The sequence below is a fragment of the Pelmatolapia mariae genome, linkage group LG12, assembly GCF_036321145.2.
Source record: "Pelmatolapia mariae isolate MD_Pm_ZW linkage group LG12, Pm_UMD_F_2, whole genome shotgun sequence".
Lineage (NCBI taxonomy): Eukaryota > Metazoa > Chordata > Actinopteri > Cichliformes > Cichlidae > Pelmatolapia > Pelmatolapia mariae.
In genome coordinates this window covers 5,048,848-5,075,341 of record NC_086237.1, presented here as the reverse complement: position 1 = coordinate 5,075,341, position 26,494 = coordinate 5,048,848, and the positions used below count along the sequence as shown (strand labels likewise).

Here is a 26,494-nt window from a genome sequence, read left to right as displayed (position 1 = left end):
GCAGTCAGTTAGCGACAGTTAGAAAATTAGTTGTCGGAGTTTAAATTTTACAGCTCCGCACGAAGTGTGTGGTAGCGCTGAAACATCTGTGATTGATTTAAACTGAAGTTTCCATTGTACCCGGACAAGAGTGCGAATCTCTGAAAAGCCAGGTGTGTTTCGTACGAGGTAAAGCGATATTATATTAGCTTAACAGAAGCTGCAGTCCGAAAATAAACTGTAAAATGTGTAATTAGCTAAACAACAGTAGCCTGGTTCTGAGAGACGTTTGTCAAGTGTCAAACTCATAACAGAGTTCATGGAGTCTGGTCCCTGTGGCTTAACTAACAGAGGCAGTAAGTTAACGATGTTGTTATCCCGAGTACTGCGATATTTACGGGCTGTGTTTTCTCTCTCGTTTCGTCGCCAGCAGTTGTTCAGGTCTCCAGTCCTTCACTAATATACTGTTCTCTATGGGAAACAGCAGCTTTGAGGATGAACAAGCTTTCTGTGGCAGATAAAGCTGCTGAGCGCAGGGTAAGTAACACAGTACTTAAGCTGAGTGAGTGAATTTCGGATTTGAAGGGAGGGGGAGCCCGGGATCAGTGGGGTCACACTGCAAACAGGAAGAATAGAAACAGTTACTTTATTACAAAGTACTCCCATTTACATAATCCACGTCCATATGACGTTGTTCAGAGTAGAGTTTCAATGTTGATTTCTGTTTGGTTTAAATATATTTATTTCACTAAACTTCGCAAAACTCTGATACTTCTTTCATACAGCCCAGCCAGCACTGACCTAACCATTATTTAGGATCATACAATAATCACTCTGATGTGCTAATACGCACCTCAAATACTTAAGACCAGCAAACTGTCAAATGTTCTGGTCACACTTGCTGTGATTCCTGTGGAAGCAGTAAGGTTGTATTTAGTATGTCACAGGACTGTATGGATCCTGGTGAAAGCTGTGTTTTCCACATAGCTGTACCTGTTCAGGTATCACCTAATACATCTCACATGTTTATTTAGGAATGTAATCTTTCCCCGACCTAATTCACGTACCATTATATTGAGGTACTAGCTTTCCATCAAGCACAGAGCAGCCAAGTACCTCTTTTGTCATGTTTTGCATCAATAAATTATGTATTTTTTGTACTTCGTATTAGGACTGGGCCATATCATACCGTTCACGGTAATACCGGTATAATGTTAGGCAACGATAAGAAAATGAAATATGGCGATAGAATATGGGTAAAACGCGCATGCGCAGTGCCTTTGTTTTCATACACACATGGCGGAAAAAGCATGGCGGCGACGGAGAATAAGAAGGGCGAAAGCGGATCGTTGAATGAAACAGATGAACCAGAATTGGTTTGTAAAAATGCTGCAATTTCAGTGGTGTGGAACTGGTTTAGCTTTCGTCCGTCAGATACACAACAAAGCACTATTTTTGGTAGAGCATGCTAGCGGGCAATCGTTATTACCGTGTTTTTTTTGGAAAATACCGCACACTTAACAGTGTTTGATTTTTCTGAAAATCGACAGTGCCCCTTATAATCCCATGTGCCTTATGTATGAATTCTGGTTGTGTTTATGACCTCGAAACGATTTTATGTGCTACACGGCGCTCGAAAATCTGTCAAATGTTTTCGTACGACTTTGCTAAGCTACGAAGCCGCACTGCTTGATGGATTGTCGGAGCATTACGGCTATCGTAGGCAGGAGCCTCGCGGAGTGATACGTACTGTGCTTCAACATAATATTACCGTATTGTGTGTGTATAAGCTCTTTTTAAGTTTTGTGGATATTATACATGGTTATGCTGAGGATATGTCGGCCAGTTTCCACTGGAAATGCCTTTTGGTTAAACTGTCAGCAAGGAATTTGCATTTGCACTGTTAAATTTTTATATAACTTTGATGCACATAAAAAACAGCTGCTTGTTTAAGTGAGAATACATTGATGGTTTTTTTTTTTTTTTTTTTTTTTGCACTAATTAAGTTGTGGAGTTGTAAAGTATTTTGTCTAGTGTCAATTATATCGTCAGTTATATCGTTATCGCAAATTTTCAAATGTATCTCGTGATAAATATTTTTGGTCATATCACCCTGCTCTACTTCCTATATATATATATGTATAACAGGCAAACCACTGGGTGGATCCGTCCTTTATTGATTTGAGAGAGGAATGTTCTTCTCTTTCTGGAAGAAGAAATGGCAACCCTGTTTTATGCTCCAAGGCTGAAATAAAGAGGAAGAGAAAAAGAGAAGCTAACGTCTCCTACCTGCTGAAAGAGTCGTCTCAACTGGACCAGAATGAGCCCTGGGTGGACAAATACTCACCCCGCTCACAGGTCAGCATCTTTGCTTGTCATGTACAAACTGCCCTTCACAACACAGTCCACCAACAACAGCTCAGGTTCAAGTCCGGCATTCTGTCATGAGCTTTTAAGGCCCTGCATAGCACAATGGAGTCCCCAGATGGGAAACCTTCTACTACCGACTCAGGGTCTCCAAGAAAGCTGCTCTGAGCTGTCGTTTGGCACACAGGACCCACAAGAGCCATTCCCTGACCAGTAGGTGTAGTGAAGCACCACTGTTATACGCTGGGGAAAACTCCAGCATGCAGGTGCAGAACTCAGGGGGTACAAGTGTACCCAGTGATGCTGGTCGCCTCTCACCAGGGGTAACTGTAGACTGGAACACAGTCCAGTCACAGAAAGACACACTTTTTAATCAGAATAAAGCATCAGGACAGTAAATTTTGATCTGTTGATCAGTTTCAACTGCTTTGGTGTTAGTGAAATTAGTAACAGGTGTGCCAGAGGGGCAACAACGAGACAACTCCCAAAACAGGAGTGGTTCTACAGGTGGAGGTCCCTGATAGTTACCTCCTCATCTTTTTTGTTTTTTCACTAGTTTTGCATTTGTCTTTGGGTCGTTGTCTCAATCAGTAACATGAGGTGACACCTGGACCCTACAGAGGCTGTACAGGTAGTCATGCTCCAGGATGGCACATCAATACATTACCATTGCTGCATCTCCCAGCACAGCTGGAGGAGATTCCAGGAGACTGGCAGTTCTTCTAGGAGAGCAAGACCATAAAGGTCCTTAACCTATCAGCAGGGCCAGTATCTATGAGCATTGTCAGAGCTACAAAATGACCTCCAACAGACCACTGGTGTGAATGTTTCTGACCAAACAATCAGAATTAGACCTCCGAGGGTTAGCCGAGGCCCCGGTGTCCTCTAGTGGACCCTGTGCTCACTGCCTGGCACCATGAAGCCTGATTGGCATTTACCATCGAGTTCCAGAATTGGCAGGTCCACCTCTGAGGAGGTATACCCATGGAGGGACGCACAGACCTCTGCAGGGTAAGCAACAGCACCCTGACTGTCATTAGGTGCTGGGCTGAACCCCTTGGGCCTATGGTCAGACTGTATGCTGGTGCAGTGGGCTCCTCTTGGTGCACAACAATGCCCGGCCTCATGTGGTGAGAGTATGCAGTCGCTCCTGGAGGATGAAGGAATTCATAGTATTGACTGGCCCCCATGCTAAATGACACAAATCCAAAAGGACACCTCTGGGACATTATGGCTACGTTCACACTGCAGGCGAAAGCGCATCAAATCTGACTTTTCTGACCCTATGCGACCCATATCCGATCATGGTATGACAGTGTGAACGGCACAAATGCAATATTTTCTAATCCGATCTGGGTCACTTTCGTATGTGGTCCTGAATCCGATACATATCTGATGTTTTAGAAAGCGACTGCTGTTTGAATGGTCACGTCGCATTAAATCCATCTTTTACGTCACTGACACAAGACAGACGCCAATTATCAGCCCCGGAGAAGACATCGCGAACGCTTCCTGGCCATCCAGTGAAACTGTTGGGAAGACAACGTTGGAGAAACGTGAACATTTTATTTGTACTGTATAATCTGCAGATTCTGCCAGAAATCTGCAACTATCCTTTGAAGCACCGCTCCTCTAAAACAGCAATAAGGATCATTATTAGGCCATATGTAAATAACACAATAACTTTACAACTTAAAGCAAAATTGGGAAACGTAAAGTCCGAAACAAGTCTTTACATTAAGGCCATCAGTCAAACAATACTGTTTGCTCTGGGTCTAAACAGAGTGCGTTGTGTGTGACATCTTCTTTTGCGCATGCGGGCCGCTTTGAGGGTTCACACTAGAGCGCGTTTGCTGTCTCATTTTATTTGTAGTGTGAACGAGCAGACAAAAAAATCTGATTTGATCAAAAAATCAGAATTGAGCATTAAGACCTGCAGTGTGAACGTAGCCTTAGTTTTTGTTCCATCTGATGCTGCCAGCTAGCAGCTGTCCATGAGCTCAGTGATGCCCTGTCTGAGGAGATCTCCCACGACTCATCTGCTCTCACTAAGAGCATGCTGTGACATTGTCAGGTTTGCCTGCAGGGGCCATTACAAACTAGCCTGTCACATCATTTTTCCACTTTGACTTTGGGGTGTCTAAAGACTGATTTTGACCTCCTTTAATTCCTAACACGTTACACAGTCAGTAGTCATCCCAGTCACTGTAGATCTCCAGGATGATTTCTCTCCATTGAGATCTGATGTTTTCAATGTGTTCCTTTCATTTTTTGAACAGTATGTTTGTAGGTTTGGCCAATCAGCACTTGGGAGAAGTTCATTTGAAGTTTAAAGGCCTTGTGAGACTAAATCTGTGTTAATGTTTATTATCAGTTGTTGCAGGTTGAAGGTTTGATTGTGTTTGTGTGGAAGATGAACGATCCCGTCCTGTGTTTGTGATGAGGTATTAACGCTGACTGTGTACTGAGCGGTTTATACTACAGTGTGTCCATCTGTGTAGGCTGAACTAGCTGTCCACAAGAAGAAGATTGAGGAAGTTGAGAAGTGGATCAGAGTTCACACCAACACAAAGGTAACTACGTTTTTGCATTCTTATACTGAGTGAAGTAATCAAGTTCAAGCAGTTTGTGCTCTGAGTCTGATTTTTCTTTGAGTAACAGAGATAATAATACTCCATCCTCCCTGACAAAAAGAAAATAAGTGATCGCTGGTGGAAAACCTGACTTTCCCTGTGTAGACATGTGGCTCAGCCACAGCCTGAGTTCTGATCATTTTAGGCCCTGTTGTCTGAGGAGGCTGTAAAGTCAAAGATTCAGTTTGAGCCTTTCATCTACAGAGTGGTGTTTTGCTGCTGACGGGGCCCTCGGGCTGTGGAAAGACGGCCACAGTCCGTGTGCTGTCCCTGGAGATGGGCCTCAGGGTTCAGGAATGGATTAGTCCCACAAACCTAGAAGCATACAGCAGCAGTCATGGTGAGGAAACATCTGTCTGTCCTCCTCGCATGTGTCAGTGGGACAGTCATCAGCATGAAGATGTTACCTGTAGAAATTCCTTGAAGTCTGATGACTAAACCTCAGTGTACTGCCCTCACCTGTGCTTACTAATGCAAATTCATTTAACAAGTATAAAATAAGTCAGATCATCTCTGGATAATAACTAGTTTCTGTCTAAACTGGCACAATGAAGAAAGAAATGTGTTTGGTGTGTTACTACTGTTGGAAAGCCTGTTTATTGGCCCTTACATGGGGCCTCGTTTGTTAGGAAAATACATCTGTGGGTTCCAACGTCGTATTTGCCAAATCTTCTCTGTCAGCCAAACAGCTTATTCTGCCCCAGGATTGGTGCCTGATTGGTGCCTGAGTAACAGCACCTGTGAGCATGGAGTGGAGCAGTGTGTGACCAGCACAGGGGCAGGTCCCAGCTGTTGTAGCTGTGTATGGTTCTTCCACATGCTGCCTGTGTGTTCAATAAATTGTCAGTTGTTGATATGCCTCGTTTCTTCAGACTTCCATCCAGTCCAATAAACTGCACTAAACAAAAGTCAGTAGCAGGATAAGCTGTTTGGAATTGGCAGAGATTTGGAAACTTCTCCATGTGTGCAATCCACATACTCAACTATCCTGCTTAACCCACAAACACGTGTTCCCTATAACACCATCGGCACCATTTAAAGCGACATAAACAGGCTTTCCAGCTGTATCAGATTTATACAAGAAGCATTACAACAACAAAGTAACTGACTAAAGACAAATGTCCTTATTTCCTTACTTGTGCTAAATTAGGACATTTTGGCAAATGTGAGACGTACCAGATGGAGAGCAAAGTTAGAGTATCTTGCTCTGCATGTGTGTTTTTATCTGCACTGAGCAAACTGCTGCTCATCAGGAAGTCTAGAAATGTTAACCAGATAGCACATCATACCAAAAGTCTTGCATGCAGAGTCTGTGTTCTCATATGTGGAGGTGATTACTCCTCAGGTAACCAAATATATAGAGCTGGAGGGTGTGGGGGCATAGTGACAGTGTTGTGTTCTTGTAACCATCCCAGTACTAACAGAAGACCACGGTGCCTACACTGTAGCATACAGGCTTCTGCTTCTCGTCTCTAATGCTCTAAACTTTTACTAGAGTGGCGAATGAACGGCTTCTCCTCCAGCTCTCAGTCGTCACAGTTCCAGGATTTCCTTCTCAGAGCCAACAAATACAACTGCCTGAAGATGGCAGGTGATGGAGGAGTCGCACACAACAAGCTCATCCTAGTGGAGGTATGACACATAGAGACTACTCCAGTGTTTAGCTCAGTGTTTCACTGCTGTTCATTTCAATACGACTGTACAGCTGTGGGAAGATATTATGGTCTGTATTTCAGTTTGATTGTTGCTTCATTTCCTCATAGCTTAGGGCTGGAAGGCAGTGTTAGAAATCCCTCGTTATTCATGGTAATGTTGAAGGCATCTGTTCTTTCAGTGCATGTAACTTATTTAACAAAACTACTCTGGTGAGGAAACAGGGCTGCGCAGTAAGACGATACATCGGCTCATGTTGTGCTCTGGAATTTATTTTGTGCTGTCACACAGTTCACTGCTGTAGTTTTTCACTGACAGTTTGCAGTGGTCACTAACAAATCGAGGAGCTCGTTCCTAAGTAGGGGTCTGCGTCTATAACATGGACACGGTTCAGTTATGAAAACAGAAAACTGTACAGTGCAGCTAACTGGTCCCAGTACAGACACTGACACCACACAGCTCTTCTACCACCTCACCACGAGGCATGTGAAAGAGTAAGGACAGAAGTTACTAATGAGAAACAAAAAGAGCCGTCGGACGCTCACAGTCAACATCAGACTCCCCGCGGTGCACCACAAAGACTCACAGAGACACGAGCAGCCGTTACAACGTTACACAAACACTCGACTCTGGCACACAACACCCAGCCAGAAACGCTTCATTCGAGTTGCATCGTTTATTTAATGAGTGTTGGGCCGAAGTGTTTGAGGACATGTGCAGTGTAAGACACGTCTGACACGTGGACAAACAGCAGACCCCTGTATGAGCTCAATGCTGCACTTCAGCAGAGATGGAGACACCACAGTGGCTGTCTGCAGACGGACTTGTGGAGCCCACATGGGCTCAGACAATAAATGAAAGTTCCCATAGACAACACAGTGCTGCGTATTATCCCTGGTGATCTGTGTCATGTTGTTTTCATTTTTAATGTTGTGGCTTTCTTTTACTTTAAGACAATATTGCCTAACTCAGGCGACCGTGGTTCAGGGGGTTGGGAAGCTCATCTTGTAGCCGGAAGGTTGCCGGTTCGATCCCCAGATCTGTCTGTCTCGGTCGTTGTGTCCTTGGGCAAGACACTTCACCTACCGCCTACTGGTGATGGCCAGAGGGGCCGATGGCGCGATATGGCAGCCTCGCTTCTGTCAGTCTGCCCCAGGGCAGCTGTGGCTACAACTGTAGCTTGCCTCCACCAGTGTGTGAATGTGAGAGTGAATGAATAGTGGAATTGTAAAGCGCTTTGAGGGTCTTGAAAAGCGCCATATAAATGCAATCCATTATTATTATTATTATTAACTGTGGCATATAAACTATATAGTGGTGTAAAGCCGTTATGTTTAACATGCGTACATTTATACTCACGTGTGCCTCTTCAGGATCTGCCAAACCAGTTCTACAGGCAGCCCGGAGCCCTGCATGAGATCCTGAGGTAAGACCTGATCACAGGACTCTGTGCAGTGCCATGACAACCAGCTTTACATGTTTTACATCATCAAACACATTTTCATGTTAGACAGAGGCATCAACAAATAAATACAACCTGCAGTTTTTAAATGATGATTTTATTTATTAGGGGTAAAAACTATCCAAACACATTACACACACTGCAGAGGAAGTAATCGCCCCCACTGGTTAAATCATGGATTCACTGTGATTAACAACATTAATATGAAAGCTGAGTTCAGCTTCAACATCGAGGTGTGATTACTGACAGACCTGATGAATCATAAGTTCACTGAAGTAGATCGTCGTCGTCGTCGTCGTCGTCGTCGTGCCACAATGAGAAGAACCTGCTGAAAAACAAAGTCGTTGATGTTCATCAGTCTAGAGAAGGTTACAAAGCCACTGCTGAGGCTTTTTAAACTCAGGTGAACCAGGATGAGAGCCAGTGCTGAACCTACCAGGGCGTATCTGTGCTACCAACATGAATCCAGAGCATCATGTAAACGACACAGTGACCTTCTGACCTTCTCTGTACTTCTGCATCAACACTCTCACATCAAAGATCACATCTGTAGAGCAGCGTGTTCAGGGTCCAGTCTTTATCTCCCTGTAGTCACTGCAGCTCTGCACATCACCTTTGGTATTTCCTCTGTTGCTGCCTAAAATCTCTTCCTTTGAGTATACACAACATTGAAATTGAGATTCCCCTCATATTATTTTGACTTATTTTCTCAGTAGAGGATGTGACACTAGGGTGTGCGTGTATTGCAGTGTGTACTTGTGCTTTAGATGGAGGACTTGTACAGAGAGGACAGTCCCTCGTGGTGCCTCTGTGGTACTGACCACGCTGTCAGACGCACATATTGTGGTCTGTCTGTCAGGTGATCAACAACCCAGGACAAGAGATTGGCATCCACCTGCATCACTGTCAGCTCTTCACCCATGAGGGCTGGTCTGATGGTATTAAATACTCTGGAAAAGTCAAAAATCACATCCCTCGTCAGGGCTCTAGAGTGTGACCAAACTTTTCAATGGTGCGACTGTTCGGTTAACAAAAAAAAATAAAAATCTCTGCAACTCTCCGTGTGGTCAACAACAGACACACATTATGCCCCTATCGTGGACTAAACCAATCAGAGATAGTCAGGGGCGGGACCTCTCTGATTGGCCATGGTCCAGTTGAAAGTGCAGATGGAAGAGAGAGGTGAGTAGCTTGAATCAAGCGATATCGATTCATTAAATCCTGAATTGACTTTTAAATATAACTGTGTTTTGCCAGAAACGCCAGATTCTCAGATTAAAGCTCACAAAACTATTTCAACAACCACCAAACAGTAAATGAGAGCAGGTACACGGATTCCACACAAAGACGTAAACACAGAGCGAACCCGACACATCAGAATCAGCTTTCTCTTTCTCGGCTTTCTCACCCGTCGGAGCTCAGCGATTCTGATGCGTCGGGTCCGCTCTGTGTTTACGTCTTTTTTGCGCTGATTCTGAGCTGCAGGTTTTGTCTCTCTCCAACCAAAATTCGCCGAGCCAGCAGCAAAAGAAGCAGCGAACTACGCTTTACATTTGATCAATGTCGTCATGAATTCGCTCTGACTTTTGCTGTTTTGCTTCCATCTCTCTCTCTCTCTCAGTTTCCCGTCTCAAATCTGTTTTCTGCATTATTCATTCGCTTATTACCCACCAGTCTACCGTTGTTTACAGCGCTGTCTTTTTCTTTTTTTCACTTAAATGACCTCGGACAAGAAAGCCTAATTTCTGCTGTTCAATGCTGAAGAAATTTAAACTTCTTAAAATTGTGCAAAATTACAGAATATTACAGAATATTTTTAAGCTTATCTGCTATAAAAAGCCAGACCAGAAAAATCTCCTTCATGTTTTTCTGTGTTTTATTCTCAGTTACTTTCACACAAAGGCATCTGCTGTGATGTTCACAATTCTGATGAAGTCTCACATGTATCAGTACTGATAAATGATCAGAATTATAATATTTCTGACTGTCTGAGGCTAAATTGAATCGAATGGATGATAGAAATCAGTGATGATACCCAGCCCTAGTGAGCAGCCTAGGCCTGAGAGAAGTGGATGTAGCTGTGGGTAATAAGAAAAGATGAAAAGAACTATTGATAACTTTTTTTTTGTTAAGTTAAGGCCTCATCCGTCTGGAATTCATAGCCAGCTCTGACACGGTGCCATCAATCTTTGAATGCTGAAAAAGCAGCAGTGTATCCAGAAAACACATTATATGCTGCAATAAATGCACTGCCCAAGTGTCCCCTCTCCCCACTGCCTTTCAGCAGCAGGCAGCAGCAAACAGGTCGTCAGGCCAAGATGATGATTAGGTTTAACATTTTCTACAATATTGACAAAGCACTTTAAGCACAAGATTGTTAGTTAATAATTTAGAAATGAATATTGTCTGTATGGACTGCAGTTTCCCCCCCCAAAAAACATGTAAAACTGCAGTGTTAAGCGATGCGGTTGAAAAATTTGAGTGCCTAACTTTAGGTGCACCGGTGCGCCCATGGCAAAAAATTAGTCTAGAGCCCTGCTCGTAGTGCTAAGCTGACAGAAAGTGTGCTTTCTTTTTATTATACCTGCAGTTTCTCACAGTTCATTTGTTTTCACACAGCAAACAAGAATCTGTTTCTGTCCTTTTAATGATTTCTTTGAACATACAGTGTTGAAGGTAGGATTACAGGGTAAATACTTAGTTACACCAGTACCAGCATTCCTAGTTTACATTTAGGAACAGGTTAGCCTGATTGAAGCCTTGCTGCATGGCAGTGGTCTGTACACTGACTGCACTGTAAAGTTTATAATGTTTTGTGTCACTAAAGCTTTGCTGTGTGATTCCTGCTCTCAGATTCTGTCCTTGTGTGTCTTTCAGGCGTTTTGTGAGGACCAGTCAGTGCCCCCTGGTGTTCATAGTGTCAGACAGCCTGAGTGGAGACAGCAGTTCACGCTTTCTTTTTCCCAAAGACATCCAGGAGGAGCTGGGCATTAGCAGCATCAGGTTCTGGAAACTGTGAACATGATTTGATAACCAGCTGTTACACACACATCAGTCCTAGGGATCTTCAGATCTTGGTTTCACTGAGTTTGTAGTTGCGAACCTTGTGTAGTCAGAGCTCGATTTATTAAATAAGCAGCTAATTATGCATTCAGACCCTGAAATGAACCTTGGGAAGATTAACATGTGGATGCACAGTGCAATGAAATCAAGCCCCAGCTACAGCTACAGCTACACACACAAAGGCCATTTGCTCAGTTACTCAGTCACTCACACTTAACCCCCCCACCCACTGATGACCCAAGTCTTTGGCCCATCTGCACACTCTGTCCCAACACCAGTCGTCCACTCAGTTACAACAGACACACAGTAAAGGGACAAGGCAGACTGGTCTGGGACAAACTGCACCAAGCAGCAGCTGCTCGCTCACCTGGAGGCCCCACCCAGTGGGCCTGTGGACACCTACGAGCCCCCCAAGCGCAGACCAGACATCCCAGTGTGGGCGAAGCAGCCAGGAAGGCGCAGACCTTTACATGCTTACTGGGAGTAAGGCGCCACCTAGTGGCAACATTAAATATGCATACAGTTGTATGTATGTATCATCGTGCAGCATACATAAAATTACATATGATTTTAGCTGGGGTTCCACAGGTGATACACATCAGTGTGCATAGATGTTTAGTATGTAAACGACGCAGCACCCAGTTAGCGTGCTATTGTGAAAACAACCACGTGACCACATGACTCTGCTGACCTGTGTCCACACGTGCAGCGTGGTGTCAGAGCTTCACCGCTGCCTGCAGCTTTAATGTTTGAATTCAGCCCTGAAAGAGTCGATCATGACTGTGTAACATTTTGTTCCCCACAAATTCCACAGTGTGCATCTCAAAGCCCAGATGTGTTCATCTCTTTGTATAACAGCGTTGTACATGTTTGTGTTATGATTCCATTTCACCCTGACTTCTCCTGAACATTGGTGTGTGTGTGTGTGTGTGTGTGTTCCAGCTTTAATCCAGTGGCTCCAACTGCAATGATGAAGGTTCTCACTTGCATTTCAACCCATGAGGCAGCAAAGGTGAGACTCTGTTCACATTCATTTGTATACGTCTCTGTTTGTTGTCTGCATTGTGTCTGTGTGCTGTTCTAAGCAGAGTTGTAGAAGCATGTGCGTCCCAGACCAGACGCTGTTAGAAACGCTGTGTTTAGGAAGCTCAGGAGATATTCGCAGTGCCATCAACAGCCTCCAGTTCTCCTGTTTGTCCACTGATAGCTGTAAGTATACAAATGTTAAATTTACTATAAATGACTTTTGATCCTAATGATTCAGTTTATTCTCACTAAAACTTTTCAGGCACGTCAGTGGAAACAGGTTTATGGAGGACAAAGAAGGACAGGTCACTGTGCAGAGCTGGTTCCACAACAAGTCAAAGGAAGAAGAAGTCCAAACAGGAAGAGGAGCTCGCCATTGGAGGGAAGGATGCCTCTCTCTTCCTGTTCAGAGCACTGGGAAAGATCCTGCACTGCAAACGTTAGTCACTCCCACTTTCAACTTCCTCTTAGCTGTTTTTGTCATCTTTGCAGTGGCAAGAGTAAAATGTCTGATCTTTGTCGAAACTTACACATTTATCCAAGTGAACAAACTCAGCTAATAAACACCCACTATTTTCTTTTTTATGTCTTTAACCCACTGACTCTCCCACTGAGCAGGGTGGAGCAGCTGCTGGGAGTCACATTTTCAGTTAAGGGTCATTAAGAGGCCCTTCTGTATAATTTTAATTAGATAGTAGATCAGTGCGTGTGACCTAATCCTCAGTCACAACAACATTTACAAGAACATTAAAATAATTTAATCAAACCCTGAGGAGATGATGAGGTCACAGCTATCTGAGACAGTCACTAAATAAACTATTACATAATGTGATATATTACAAAGTTATAGAATATAACAAAATAAGAGATACAAAGAGTGGTAATTATAAATATCCCAGTATATTACACAGATTAAATGTATACATTGAGGTGTATCAGACTGTACCATATTTCCTCTGTAGCACATGCAGAGATAGTAAAGGGTGGGAGGTGCTATCCAGCTCTGTCCTTATCTCTGACACCACCTTAAGAAGCTCCAGCTCCATGCCCACAGTGTTACTGGCCTTGTTAGGGTGACCCTAACCCAGTTTGAGTGTGTTGGGAGTCACGACCCTCAACCTGTGGGGGTGCCTACAGACCCTCACAGGGGCACAGGCCTCGAGGACTCGGGGACTCACCTGATCCGGTCCTGTGGACTTGCCTGAGTCTTCTCATTTGTCTCTAAACATGGTTGTGAGTGAAAGTGACAGGTGTGGGAGGGGTGTCAGGGCTTTGACAGGAGGTGCAGTGTGGAGAGGCAGTGGTGTGGCTGTGGATTGCAGGCTGACTACAGCTAACTCAGTGTTGAACCTGTTGAAGAACACATTCAACCTGCTGGCTCTGTGCTCACGCTGTCAGCTCCTCTGCTGTTCTGTGGGATGGCATGTGCACTAAAATAAAACTCATGCTGACAATGATTTTGTCCACCTGCTTATGTTCTGCCATAGTTTTTGTTCTGTTTTTAATATAATTGGTCTGTGACTAACTTTAGTGAACAGTAGGGGTTGAGAACGCAGCCCTGCAGGGATCCAGTGCTGAGTGACGGTGACGGCCAAGTCTGACTTGACTGGACCAACTTTGGGGGAGGGCTGGGGTTGTGTGGGAGGGGTGGTCTCAAACCAGGTAAAGAAGCAGGTGAGCTCCTCTGCTGGTGTGAGGCTGCTGTCGGGGGTTGGGGGGCACTGGCCTTGGAAGTTGGAGAGGGCCTGGATGCCTGTGAGCACCTGGTCCGTGAATGAGCCCCCTGTCCTCCCCCTGCAGGCCTCCTCGGCCTGTTTGATGCCCCCTCCTCAGGGTGGCTCTGGCTGTGCTGTACAGAGAGCTGTCCCTCAGACTGAAGGCTGAGTTACAGTTCTGAGCAGAGCCTGGACTTTTCTCATCATCCAGGTTTTTGGTTTGGGAAAACCTGGATAGCGTTGGTCACTGTCACATTGTCTACACAGCACAGACTGAGTGATGGTCTCCAGGTCCAAAGATGAAACAGTCCTGAGGAGAGCATCATCTGGACATGTTTTAATGAGCCGGAGGGTGGAGGGGCTCCTGAGGGTGGTGTAGGCAGGGATGAGGAGCAGAGAGAGGCCTGAGGTTACTGTACACATGGTCCAGTGTCCTGTCCCCTCTCGGTAGGACAGTTAACATGTTGGTGGAGTTTAGGGGCGTGCAGATTTCAAACATTATTAAAGACCCCAGCAGCAATATGGACGCCTGCTGGGTGCTCCCTCAGCTGTCTGCTGATGAGTGCTGGTGGTTGAGTGCTGAGCTAACGTTAGCATTGGAGGGGATGTAAACTCTGGTTACTATGGTAACTATGGCTACCATTAGTCCCTGACTGTCTCAAAGGTAGATAAATAGACCTGAATGGACATGACCTCTATGTCTGCAGTCCTGGAGTACATAAGCCCCCCAACCCTTCCCTTAGTTTCGGTCCTGGTGGTGTACAGTCCAGACCGTAGCTCCACTGAGGCATCGAGGGTTAGCAGGTAGAGCTGTCGGACACTGTCGGACAGAGCAGTTGTAGTAAATCTTTGATTGTAGCTCATCCGTTGTGTTTCCTCTCCCTCTGCATCACTCGCTGTTCCCTGATGACTGAAAGTGATCCGTGCGTTACACAAAGACACAACACGGCATAAAACCATAGAAACAGGAAAAGCTGCACAGTAGTAAGGAGCGCTGTGACGCTCCATACATCCGTACCAGCTTGAATAGGTAAAGATAAATGAATGATGTTTAAAATTGAAGCATTAATTAATGATCAGACTTTGAGCAGTCTGGTAGGAGTAGAGTTTCATATGCACACTGATGATTTACAGGGAGATGTGATTGAATTTGACAATAAAAAATGTATTTTTTATTAGAAACGGTCTAACATCAGGAGTTATTACAGTGCTTAGACACACACCTGGCTTTGAATCTTTTTTTAACATTTTATTTGAAGAACTTCATGAAGCTTGGCTCATCAGTGCTGAAGACAAACTTGAGGTTGTTCTCGCATCAGTGATGAGTAGTACCAGGTCCTACCACAGAATAGAATAGAATAGCTCTTTATTGTCATTGTTCATTTACAATGAGATTGTAGGTGCTCCACCAACTGTTCTGGAATAAAATATAAATGATAGACGGCAGGAATAAATAGCAAACAGGAGAAATGTGTACAATCAAGAGGGAGATGTACAGAACGAGAGGGAGGCACACATTAATGTTTAATGTAAGAAAAAATAGATTATGCAGAATATTATGTTTAGAGGAGAAGAGACACAATACAGTGAAAGCAGGACCTGATTCTAGCTGTGAAGCACAGGAGGAGGAATATCACCACAGGATTTCAGGATGTAATCACAGAGCATTGTCTCACTGGCTGCTTGTGACTTCAGTCACACACGCTCTGACTTTGCTTAATAAATCACATGAATGTAAATCTGCTCAGTCAGTTTGAAACATTTTATTAATGAAGAACAAGAACCGTGTTTTTTCTCTGGTTTTCTGTGTGTAATTAGGAGAGCCTGCTTTCTGTCAGTCCAGCTGCTGTTTCATCTCTTTATACAGTCTTCTGCAGGAATGAGCATGTGAATACTTTTGCTGTGCCTTTGATTGTCATTGACAGGAGAGAAACATGAACGTGCTGACGGAGCTGAGGGTGGTTGTGGGCGTGGTCTACCATCCCACCTGCTGCATCATCACAGAGCAGCCTTACTAGTTGACCCTGAGGTGCTGATCAGCTGTTGTATTGATTTATCTTTACTTACAGGAGCATAAACAGTCTGCTGAAGTTTCCTTTGGTCTTTTCTTTCTCTTGTCAGCTGGTTGTTGAGCGTTCTCACATGTCTGGAGAGTTCTTCAGCCTGTACCTTCACCAGAACTACTTGGACTTCTTCTGTGAGGTGGAGGATGTGGAAAGAGCCAGCGAGTATCTGTCTGATGCTGACCTTCTCACTGCTGATTGGACGGTCAGTCCTAACATCATTCTCATTTCTGTGGTTGGTATTTCATATTATTGTAACATGTCAATGTGAGGAACCAGCAGCCCGATGCAGGAGCTCGGGTCTGACTCTAACCAGTGCCAGTCCCTGATCCTTGGAGTCCCGGCCAGAGAGAACCCGAAGATGTGCTCCTCTCTGTGCTGAATGTTTAGACTCTAACACTTCAAAAGGGAACTAAATGAATGAATAACATGGTGCCGGGGAGGATGCTGGCTGTTAGTTGGCGTCCTCCTCATTTTTGCATTTTTCGTATGTTTTTAACACTATTTTTTTTTTTTTTAATCTTTTGGAAACGTGATGCACTGATCACCTACGACAGAGAGACTCTTAGACAGCCCACAGCATTCACAATCTGGGACCACACCAGCAGACTGCAATGGAGGCTTGTCTTGGCTACGTGATTGGAAAAGACGCCTGAAGAACAGGAGAAGAGCCTGATAGCTGATGAACAGACAGCGCTTCCCAGCATTCTTCTAGCTAAAGTCCAAGCTTTGGAAAACAAGCTGGATGTCTTTATTTTTACAGAGACATGGCTTACTTCCTCAGTCCCTGCCTTGGCTGTTGTTCCTGCGGGCATCTCCACTCACTGCGAGGAGAGGAAGGTGTCGGGGGCGTTGGGAGGAGGTGGCGTGTGCACAGTCACTAAGCGATGGTGTTTGGATGTACAGTTTGATCTTGGACACTTGATCAGAGAGTTTACAGCTGTGTTCTGTACTGCTGTTTATATTCCCTCCCACGCCGACACAACGCTGCCACGTGACGAGCTGTATGATGTCATCGACCAGCAGGAAGCACTACACCCTAAAGGGGCTTTCACTGTGACGGGCGACTTCAACAAAGCCAAACTAAAGAAAGTTCTGCCAGTGTTCTCCCAGCATGTAGACGTTCCATCGCTCAGCCACAACATCCTGATTGTGTTCCCACGCGCCTACAAAGCCCGCCCTGACCAACCATCGGCAAATCAGGAAGCTCCGGGCCAGATAACATCGTGCTTTCAAAGCATGCACTCATGAACTGGCAGCTGTCTTCACAGACATGTCACTGCTTTTGTCTTTAGTCCCCTCATTTGATGGACCACCATCATCCCCAAGAAACCTAATGTGAGCGGCCTCATTGGCTATCGCCCAGTAGCGCTCGCCGCCATCGTTATGAGGTGCTTTGAGCGTATAGTGAAAGCTCACATCTTCACTCTCTGCTACACTCAATCCTTTGCCTACAGGCCAAACAGATCAGTCGCTCTGCACACGGCCCTCTCCCACCTGGACCATAAGAACACACATGCTGTTTATTGGCTGCAGCTCTGCTTTCAGTACTATGATTTCATCCAGGCTCAGCATCAAATTTTGGAATCTGCACATCAGTGACTCCTTATGCACCTGGATCCTGGACTTCCTGACAGACAGATCACAGATCGGCAGTGTCACATCTTCTCCTGCCAGAAGCTTCTTGTTGACTTATGGCTAAACTGACAATCAGCCGACCACACACCAGGTGGAGATGAGTGCTTACAGAGCAGAGGTGAATGCCCTGGCATCGTGGTGTCAGGACAACAACCTGCTGCTCAACGTCAGCAAGACCAAGGAGCTCATTGTGGACTACAGAAAACTGCAGGGTGGAGGGGACACCCCCATTTACACTGAGGGGACAGAGGTGGAGAGAGTCGGATGGTTCCTGGGGATTAACATCAGTGAGGATCTGACCTTATCACATCACGTGGATGTAGTCACAAAAACAGTGAAACAGCAGCTGTTGTTTCTGCATTGGCTGAGATTTAGCATGGACTTCAGACTCTGTCCATGCACCAGCAAAGTATTCTGTCTGGCTGTAGCACGACCTGCTGTGGCAGCTGTAACGCTCTGGACCACCAAGCTCTATGGAGGGTGGTCAGATCAGTGCTGTATATCACCAGGTCTGAGCTACCAGCCATCCAGGACCTCTGCAGGCAGTGCTGTGGGAGGAAGGCCCAGTAGATCCTTTTTGATCCCAGCCACCCAAACCATCCACGCTCCTGTCAGGCAGGAGCTACAGGAGAATCCACACCAGCAGATTCAGGGACCGTTTCTACCCACAAGCCACCAGGCTCCGTACACTCTGCAGGTTCACAGTTTGGGCAGCGGTTTGATCCCTCTGTCGTCTCTGCTGGAGTTTAACTGTGAACATCTTGGGTCCAATAATCTGGACTGTTCATATTACAGAAAACCAAGGGAAGAACCCGTATCTCCTCTTCACCTAAAGGCCCTTTTCCTAGAGTAACTACTCGGATCGACTCGGCACGGTTCACCACATTCTTCAGGGTTTTCCATTAGGTCACAGTACCTGGTCCCAGGTCTTTTTTTTAGCACCTGAGCAGGTACTAAAATGTGACATCATCAGACTGCATGCCACTGATTGGCTGGTCAGTAGCGTCAGTTGACGAGTCATGAGAACCTCGTTTACCAAAATTAAAACTGCCCGAGTTTTAATTTTCCCCCCGAGTGTGACGAAACCCACAGACTGAGCAGCAGGTATATCCGTGATTCAACGTTCACCTTTTTGGTAGCGCTCATGTTCCATATTAATTCCACTGCAGGATGCTTGGACACGTTGCTATGACGACAACCACACGACCTGAAAGTCGGCGGAGTGCGACTCTGACTGCAGAAAGATAAAGGCTGTAAAGAAGCCTCAGCTGGTTAAATTGTATTAAATACAACACAAAGTTAGAAGTAAATTAGTTCAGTAATTTACTTCAGAAAGATAAACATGCCAAGGAGCAAACACTGGTCCTCAGGTCCATCCTTTGGTTCTCACATGTTGTTTTAAAACACCAAGAGGATGATGGTGATGGTAAAAAGCACACAACCAACAGGCGAGGTCACAATGGCAAATCCAATCTCCCCTAACCCCCAGTAAGAGGGGATTGCACCTGCTCTCAGGTCCAAGAGTGGAAACTGTTCTGTTTTTGTTGCTACAGCAGAGCTGTAAGTGACCTGTAGTGTACTGGTGTGTGAACTGTCTTTATTTGTATTGGGATGCTGTATCTGTGTCACCTGTATGAATGGCTGTCTGTACTGTTTCCAGAATCGCAGCGTTTTGGGGGATTATGCGTCTTCAGTGGCCACGAGAGGCCTCCTTCATTCCAACTCTCAGCTGGCGTCTGTTGGCTTCAGAGCCCTGCACAAACCCAGCTGGCTGCTCGTCAACAGGAAGGTGAGTGACTGAGATCAGACGGTCACAGCATCAGTGGAGCTCAGCTGTTCTCTGCAGGACTAAACATTTAGTGTTACTTTATTATCTGTGACATTTCAAATGAGTAGCATGAATTTACACTGGACTGTCTTCATGAAATGTATTCTGTAGTTATCAGTAACTAGTTCAACATCTCCTTCCAAACTTCACTCACTCATCAGCTTCTTTTTGTGCTGTGACTTTTCTCATTTCTAACTTTTGTACTATTTAAACTATTCAGCTTGTGTCAGTAAAATCTGACAGAGTATTTTCATGGAGGTTCATGACGCGACTCTAAATGCTTCTACATGTTTTCAGCTGTAGGCACCATTCAAAGTTGATACCAGGACAGTGTTCCAGTTCAAGCTTCGTGCTTCATGTCAGCTTTAGTCAGAGATTACAATGAGTGTGTGTTGGAATTTGGCACTTACAGTAGGAGGAATGACAGAGTTCATCCTTCCTCTTCATCTGCTGCTGAGCCCATATTTTGCAGCCATAATTTTACCCACAATTCATAGAGCCACACTTCTTCTTTCAAATAGCTCGTCTCTCCAAACTAACAAATGTAAACATTTTGATGAAAGTGGATCCAAGCAGGAGGAGTACCTTCTAACTGAAGCATGGGGAAATATTTTAGTCTGTCTGAACAGCAGCACAGACCCTGTTTTTGTTTAAAGTCCTCTGATGATCACATTTTTGACATCAGGAACATAACAAACATACGTTTGTGTAGAACTTCTTGGGACTCAGTTTAAAAACCATTGGTTAGTGTCCTGGATTTAGAAGCAGTCCATTGATGGCTGCACCAGGCTCAGTAAGAGGTATTTGTCACAGAGTAACATGATGTCAGCCATCACTGCAGCTCAGCTCAAAGCTGTTGGTAGGAAGGGGAACAATAAACCATCCAAACCATATCTGGCCCTCTGTGGGAAAGTATTTGCCCAAAGACCACAGTGACAACGAAACGTCTGGAAAAATATTCTGTGAACTGATGAGTTCAATTTATTTTGACAGGTTTGAGTTACAGCTGGTGCAGCACTAACATGGCATTTGATAAAAACATCATCACACCAGTCAAACATGGTGGTGGTGTGCTTTGCTGCTTCAGGACCTGCATGGCTTACTGTAATTAATGAAACATGAAATCTGCTCTCTACCAGAAAACTGAACGAGAATGTCAGATAGACTCGGGTTATTCCCCAAAACAGTCAGAAACAAACCAGCAGGTTCACCTCTGAATGACTGACGAAGACACTCCAGGACCTTCAGTTTTTTAAAAAGGCCTAAATCCCATCGACATGAACCTAAACAGGCTGTTCATGCTTAACAACCCTCCAATGTGGCTGAATTCAAACGATTCTGTAAAGAACAGTTGGCCTAAACGTCTCCACATCAGTGTGAAAGACTCACTGTGACTTATCATAAAGGCTTGATGGCAGCTATTGCTGCAGTCCGCCTAGTGGGACGACTGCCAGTGAACATGCTATTAAGCCCAGTATCTGCAGGTGTCCTCTGAGTGGGAGAAATTTAGAGAACTTGCTATGAAGGAGATGGTCTGGGTTAGCTCCAGGACACTCAAATCAAATCAAATCACTTTTATTGTCACATCACATGTGCAGGTACACTGGTACAGTACATGTGAGTGAAATTCTTGTGTGCGAGCTTCACAAGCAACAGAGTTGTGCAAAATACAATAATGTAAAACAAGCAAAATATAAAAATGGCTAATCTAAAAAGTAATAAATATATGTACAATATGTAAAGGTATATACATTACTGAATGTGTATACTAAATATGTTTTTCTACGTGTGTGTGTTTGAGTGTGTATATAGTATGTATATACATGTTTTACAAATGAAATAAAGTAAACAATAAAATAAGATATATAAAATAAAATATACAGAGGTTGGTATGTGCAAAACAGTGGTATTTATATACAGTATGGAGTGCATAATGTTGAAGTTCCAGTAGTGAGGGTGAGGTGTCTATGAAGTGTTCAGCAGTCTGATGGCCTGATGGAAAAAGCTGTCTCTCAGTCTGCTGGTACGGACCGGATGCTGCAGAACCTCCTTCCTGATGGAAGTAGTCTGAACAGTTTATGGCTGGGGTGACTGGAGTCCTTGATGATCCTCCCCGCTTTCCTCAGGCACCGCTTCCTGTAGATGTCTTGGAGGGAGGGAAGCTCACCTCCAATTATCCGTTCAGCACACCGCACTACTCTCTGGAGAGCTTTGCGGTTGTGAGCGGTGCTGTTGCCGTACCAGGTGGTGATGCATCCAGTGAGGATGCTCTCAATGGCACAGCGATAGAAGGTCCTGAGGATGCGGGGGCTCATGCCGAATCTTTTCAGTCTCCTGAGAAAGAAGAGGCGCTGCTGCGCCTTCTTCACTGTTTTTTTTTTTTATGTGTACTGACCACGTAAGATCCTCAGCCAGATGTACACCAAGGAAGCGGAAGCTGCTCACTCTCTCCACAGCAGCGCCGTTGATGGTGATGGGGGTGTGTACTCCTCTGCACCTCCGGAAGTCCACTATCAACTCCTTTGTCTTTGCCTTTGGTAGTTCATTGTCAGATCCGGAGCCATCGGGTGATCCACACCCTGGTGTGCTCTCTTTTCACCACCATGACCTGAGATGCTGAATACGAGCTGCGTTGGTCTGCTCTCGGGTTGTTTCTTGTATCGCTCTCTTTGATAACAAGGAGGATATTTGTTGTTGCAGAATTCCTTCCAGTTCTCTTCTAGAAAGGGAGAAAACCACTATGTTAAATTAATGGAGGGGTGATTGCAGATTGTAAGTGGGAGGTCCTCCCAACCCACTGTAGTGCAACATGATCCTACCGTCTCTGTATTCTTGTTGAGAGATGACCCAATGCCACAGTAGAAGGCGTTTGGCTCCCTCTTGTGGCGGAACCGGGTGTTGCAGTCCAGGGGATGTGCAGCCTATGCGTGCATGGGCGGCACATGTTTGACCAGGTGTCATGTGGCTGGACACCACTGAGGCACTTCTCTTGTGGGAGATGCTAGGCCGTCCTCTTCCTCTGGGGGACCCTGAGTGGCAGTAGGTGGGATGTGTTTTCTAGGCCAGTGGGTTTTGGATACTGTGATCCTGTCTGACTTTGGGCTGCTACCTGTGGAGCTGTCTGCAGGGGATTTTCAATGTCAGCATGCTGGCTGGTGCCCAGTGACCTGGACAGACATGCAGCGAGTGGGTGGAAGTGTGGGCACGGCCTGGGTCTATGAAGGCACAGCTGCACGGCGTCTCCCTCTTTCTTTTTCTCTTCACGCTGCCAGCGCCTGGATGCACTCATCAGAGATGTCACATTTTTCCTTTTTCAAGAACACCGACAAATTCAGCCACCTTACCCTCGCGTCTGGACGATGGTGCTGAAAGCCCTCTGTGGCTGCTCCAGTGAGGTGGAGACGTAATGGAGCCCAGCTCCTCCCAAAGCTCACTGCCATCAGTTGAGCAGAATTTGTGGTCCCTCAAATCTGTCAGTCCATGTACACTTTTCAGTTGGACAGTTTGGCTTCACCCACCAAACACTCGCTCCCTTACAGTCCTACAATGGCTCTCTCTGAAACAACCTGTCAGCCACACACGGCTTCAATTCCCTGTGAAGTTTGGAACGTCTTAGTGATGTTTCTAATTCGGATCATTGCTCCTGTACAATAAGAGTGTATTTTTCAGGTGATGCAGTTTGATGCAAATCATTCCAAACTGCACATAGTGACCAGTGATGGTGTGTTAACTCTGCTGTTGTCCCTGGCAGCACTGGGAGAACTGTGTGGCTGCCCAGTCCTTATTCCGGAGCTTTTGCCTGACTCCGGTCAGCCTGCAGACTGAGCTGCTTCCATACTTGGCCAAACTCACCAACCCTATGAGGAACCAAGGTAAGGCCCACGGGTACACGGGGGGTACTTTCAGGAAAAACCTGTTTTACTAAGGAGTGCAGTTTGCAGACAGATGTTCGTTTGTGCCAACAAAATGAGCTGTTGTCACTGATGTCACAGCACCTCATTAGAAGTGTGACTCTGCAGCATCACTCAGACAATCCAAACAATACTGACAGCGCTCCAGTTGTTCCACATTTTGTCATGTTCCAGTTTTAAAATGGATTAAATTCACTCAAAGCACTCTCAACAGTTTCAAGCACGTTTCCCTTTATCATACGTGCTGTGCAGAATGATGGAATAAGGCTGGAACAGGAGAAAATGTGCAACACATGAAGCACTGTCAGTATTTTCCAGCTGCACTGCAGTGTAGCAGTAACACATGTAGTGTAATAGTAGTGACACAGCGTTAGTCAAACCTGGGTCCTGTTTTCACTGGAAACTTTCAGTTTAACAATACCTGAAGGAACTTCACAGTATTGTTACCTGAGCACGTTGACAGTGAACAAATATCCTTCCTGGGATGTTGTTCGATCTTTTTAACCAGCTGCTTAAAGCCCTCCATTACATCCATGTCACTGCTAAGTTCCAGTCATAGAGAGCTGCAGCAGTGATGTTCAGCTGGGCTGGTTGTAGTTTTTGCCTTAAAGCAGGTTTGTTGTTTCCACCTGTCACTGTTAGCTCATCAGTGCAGGCTCACTGCTGGGCTGGTGTGCTGAGCACCTTTAATGCATCACGTCACTGTATCCATAACTCAGTATGATTTATTTAATTGTTTTTGTGACTCGTGTAAAAATGATTACTGATGTTCTCACAGAGTGCACAGTGTGAAACAGACAGCACAGCTGTGTAGCCCCCTTACAGAGCTGTTTGACACAGCAGGCCGAGCATCATTACTGTGAGAATGACATGTTGAGTCAATCGTAGCTGTTGCAGTGAATTTAGGCATCACTCACATACCTGACATAATGTTAATGATGTTAATGTGCCGTCACACTGAGCACAGCTGTGTGGACTCATGTCTGTGCTGCTCTGTTCCTACAGACCAAATAACATTTATCCAGGATGTGGGGCAGATGTCACTGAGGAGATTCTCCAGCAGGTACCACACACTGTTGTTTACTGTCAAATAGAACAGAACAGAATGTCTTTATTGTCACTACACAGTTGTAGGGGAGCAGGTTGAACAGGAGTAATTCGACTGAGGGTTGGATGACTGTTTTCTTTTTTTCCAGCTGTTTATTTCTCGGCGACTGTTTGGTCCTTGTTGCTGTTCTTTCTTTAGTTTCCTGGAACATGTCTGTAGGTTGGACGTGGTGCGCTTGTTTTATCAGCTCTGTTTGTGTGGCTACAACAGGCTGAGGTCATCATAACTGTGATGAGACGGAAGAACAAATGTCTCTGTTTTGTTGTTTTTAACAAAGTAACAATGTATTCTGACAAAACAATAATAATGCTAACAGAACTTTGTTATGTTAGTACTACTACAGCTACTGCAGTATTCATATTTGCTATTGTTACAAACGTACATGTTTTAAGAGTTTTCTTCTTTTGTCTCTTTAAAGTTCTAGTTGTGCTCCTGTTGGCTGTTACTGTGGATACTTTAACACATCATAGTGGTGTCCTGTGTCAGTGACCTTACGTTTTAACCTGATCTTTGACCTCTGATCTTTGGTTTGCTCTTGTGTGTCCAGATTAAAACTAGAGGCTCTGACAGACAAAGAATCAGGCGAGCTGGAAATGGACAGTGAGGAGGAGGAGGTGAAAGAGGCAGGTGGTGCTGAGGAGGGTCTGCCAGCCAGCCAACCCCAGCCCACCTTAAATCAAGTCCTCCTAGAGGACGAAGACGTGACCATAGAGGAATACATCAGTGACTGAGCCCTCTGTACTGTATCCACTGATACGTTTGTGTGTTCTAGAGGAAGTTCTGTGCTTTGTGAATAAGTTGTTAAAGTTGGTACTTTTCTAAGTCACAAACCCACGGTGGCCCCCAGCGTGACTCCCAGCAGACGCAGCTCCTTCCACAGTCTGTTGATGAGTGTTTCTGCCTCTGGGGTATCATCATCTGTACAGACGTTTGTCCCACAGAGCCTGCATGTCATCCTGTAGTTTTACACAGGCTGATAATCCTGAGAATCATTCATCTTTAGAATAATCTAAAAATCTCTCAAAGTGAAGCTAAATTATTTGGTTCTGTCAGTTAAACTTATTATTTATTGGTTTTGCTGAGTGATTGTTCACCCTGGGCTAACCTGACTGTTCAGGATCAATGACTGTTCCCCATTACAGTCTGTGTTTAAGTCAAGGATCAAGTGTATGAATAAATGTAAGAAATGAATGTAGTCTTATTGTTGGACACGCACACCTTCTTTCAATATTTACTCAACAGTTTCTAGTGACGCTCTGTAACATGCTCCATCTGCTGATGGTGACTCATTGTCTACAAGTGGACCAACACACTAAACTACTCCATCATAAAGTTGACTGCGTGAATGAAACAACCAGAGTGTGATAGCGCTGAAAGCAAATATGGAATATTACAGAAACATCTAAAGGTATAAAAACACAGTATAATGTGCCGTATCACAAACTTCTGTGATCATCCTACACACCTGTCAACAGAACCTGTTTCACCTGAGCACCACTGTCAGTCACATGGTGCTATTAGCATCATGGATGTGCCTTTACATCGATGTATTTTCACGTCATGTTTATCGCAGGCTGAAGAATCCAGTGCTGAGTGCTACATCTGATTACCTGTTAGTATATTTGTTGTGGAGAAATGACAGAAGTGCTGCACTCTGATTTATTCAGGTTGTGTTGGACAGAACTAGGAGACGTCTTGATGCTCAATCATCCAGGTAAGGAAATCCAAAGGTTGGATGTGGACGTTTCAATGGGAGAAACGTTTCATCATCATCATCAGGTGACTTCTTCAGTCTCAGCTGATTGCAGGTTTCCAACCTTAGAAACAGGACATGTGCACAATGACTGAAACTAGCAGCACTGATTGAACAATGGGCTGGGAGGTCAGTTCCTCAAGTTCCTCGGTGATCACAGAACCGTACAGGGATACTTCCCCACACTGAGGGCCCAATGGATCGGGCCATGGAAAGTCTTGGAAAAAGGTTTATGAAAACATGGATAACCTAACAGGGTCCAAAAGTGCAACATGGCAGCCGCCACACATGGGAA

At 44.9% G+C, this 26,494-nt stretch overlaps 1 protein-coding gene across 5 annotated transcripts; it reads left to right on the top strand.

The window, feature by feature from the left end:
* Positions 1-26: 26 nt before the first annotated feature.
* Positions 27-25,637, top strand: rad17 (RAD17 checkpoint clamp loader component). Of its 5 annotated transcripts, none has more exons than XM_063489011.1 (17): positions 28-168; positions 413-516; positions 2,128-2,337; positions 4,848-4,919; positions 5,184-5,319; positions 6,475-6,611; positions 8,006-8,058; positions 10,972-11,097; positions 12,100-12,169; positions 12,246-12,366; positions 12,446-12,622; positions 15,824-15,927; positions 16,020-16,166; positions 19,260-19,388; positions 23,179-23,299; positions 24,344-24,401; positions 24,994-25,637. In XM_063489011.1, exons 2-17 carry the CDS (start codon positions 475-477, stop codon positions 25,175-25,177), a joined length of 1,887 nt encoding a protein of 628 aa, XP_063345081.1. In that variant the 5' UTR covers positions 28-168; positions 413-474; the 3' UTR covers positions 25,178-25,637. The 5 variants fall into 5 exon arrangements, with proteins under 5 accessions (XP_063345082.1, XP_063345081.1, XP_063345079.1 ...); XM_063489009.1 differs by having other exon boundaries at positions 29-152; XM_063489008.1 differs by having other exon boundaries at positions 29-152; positions 410-516.
* Positions 25,638-26,494: the final 857 nt, after the last annotated feature.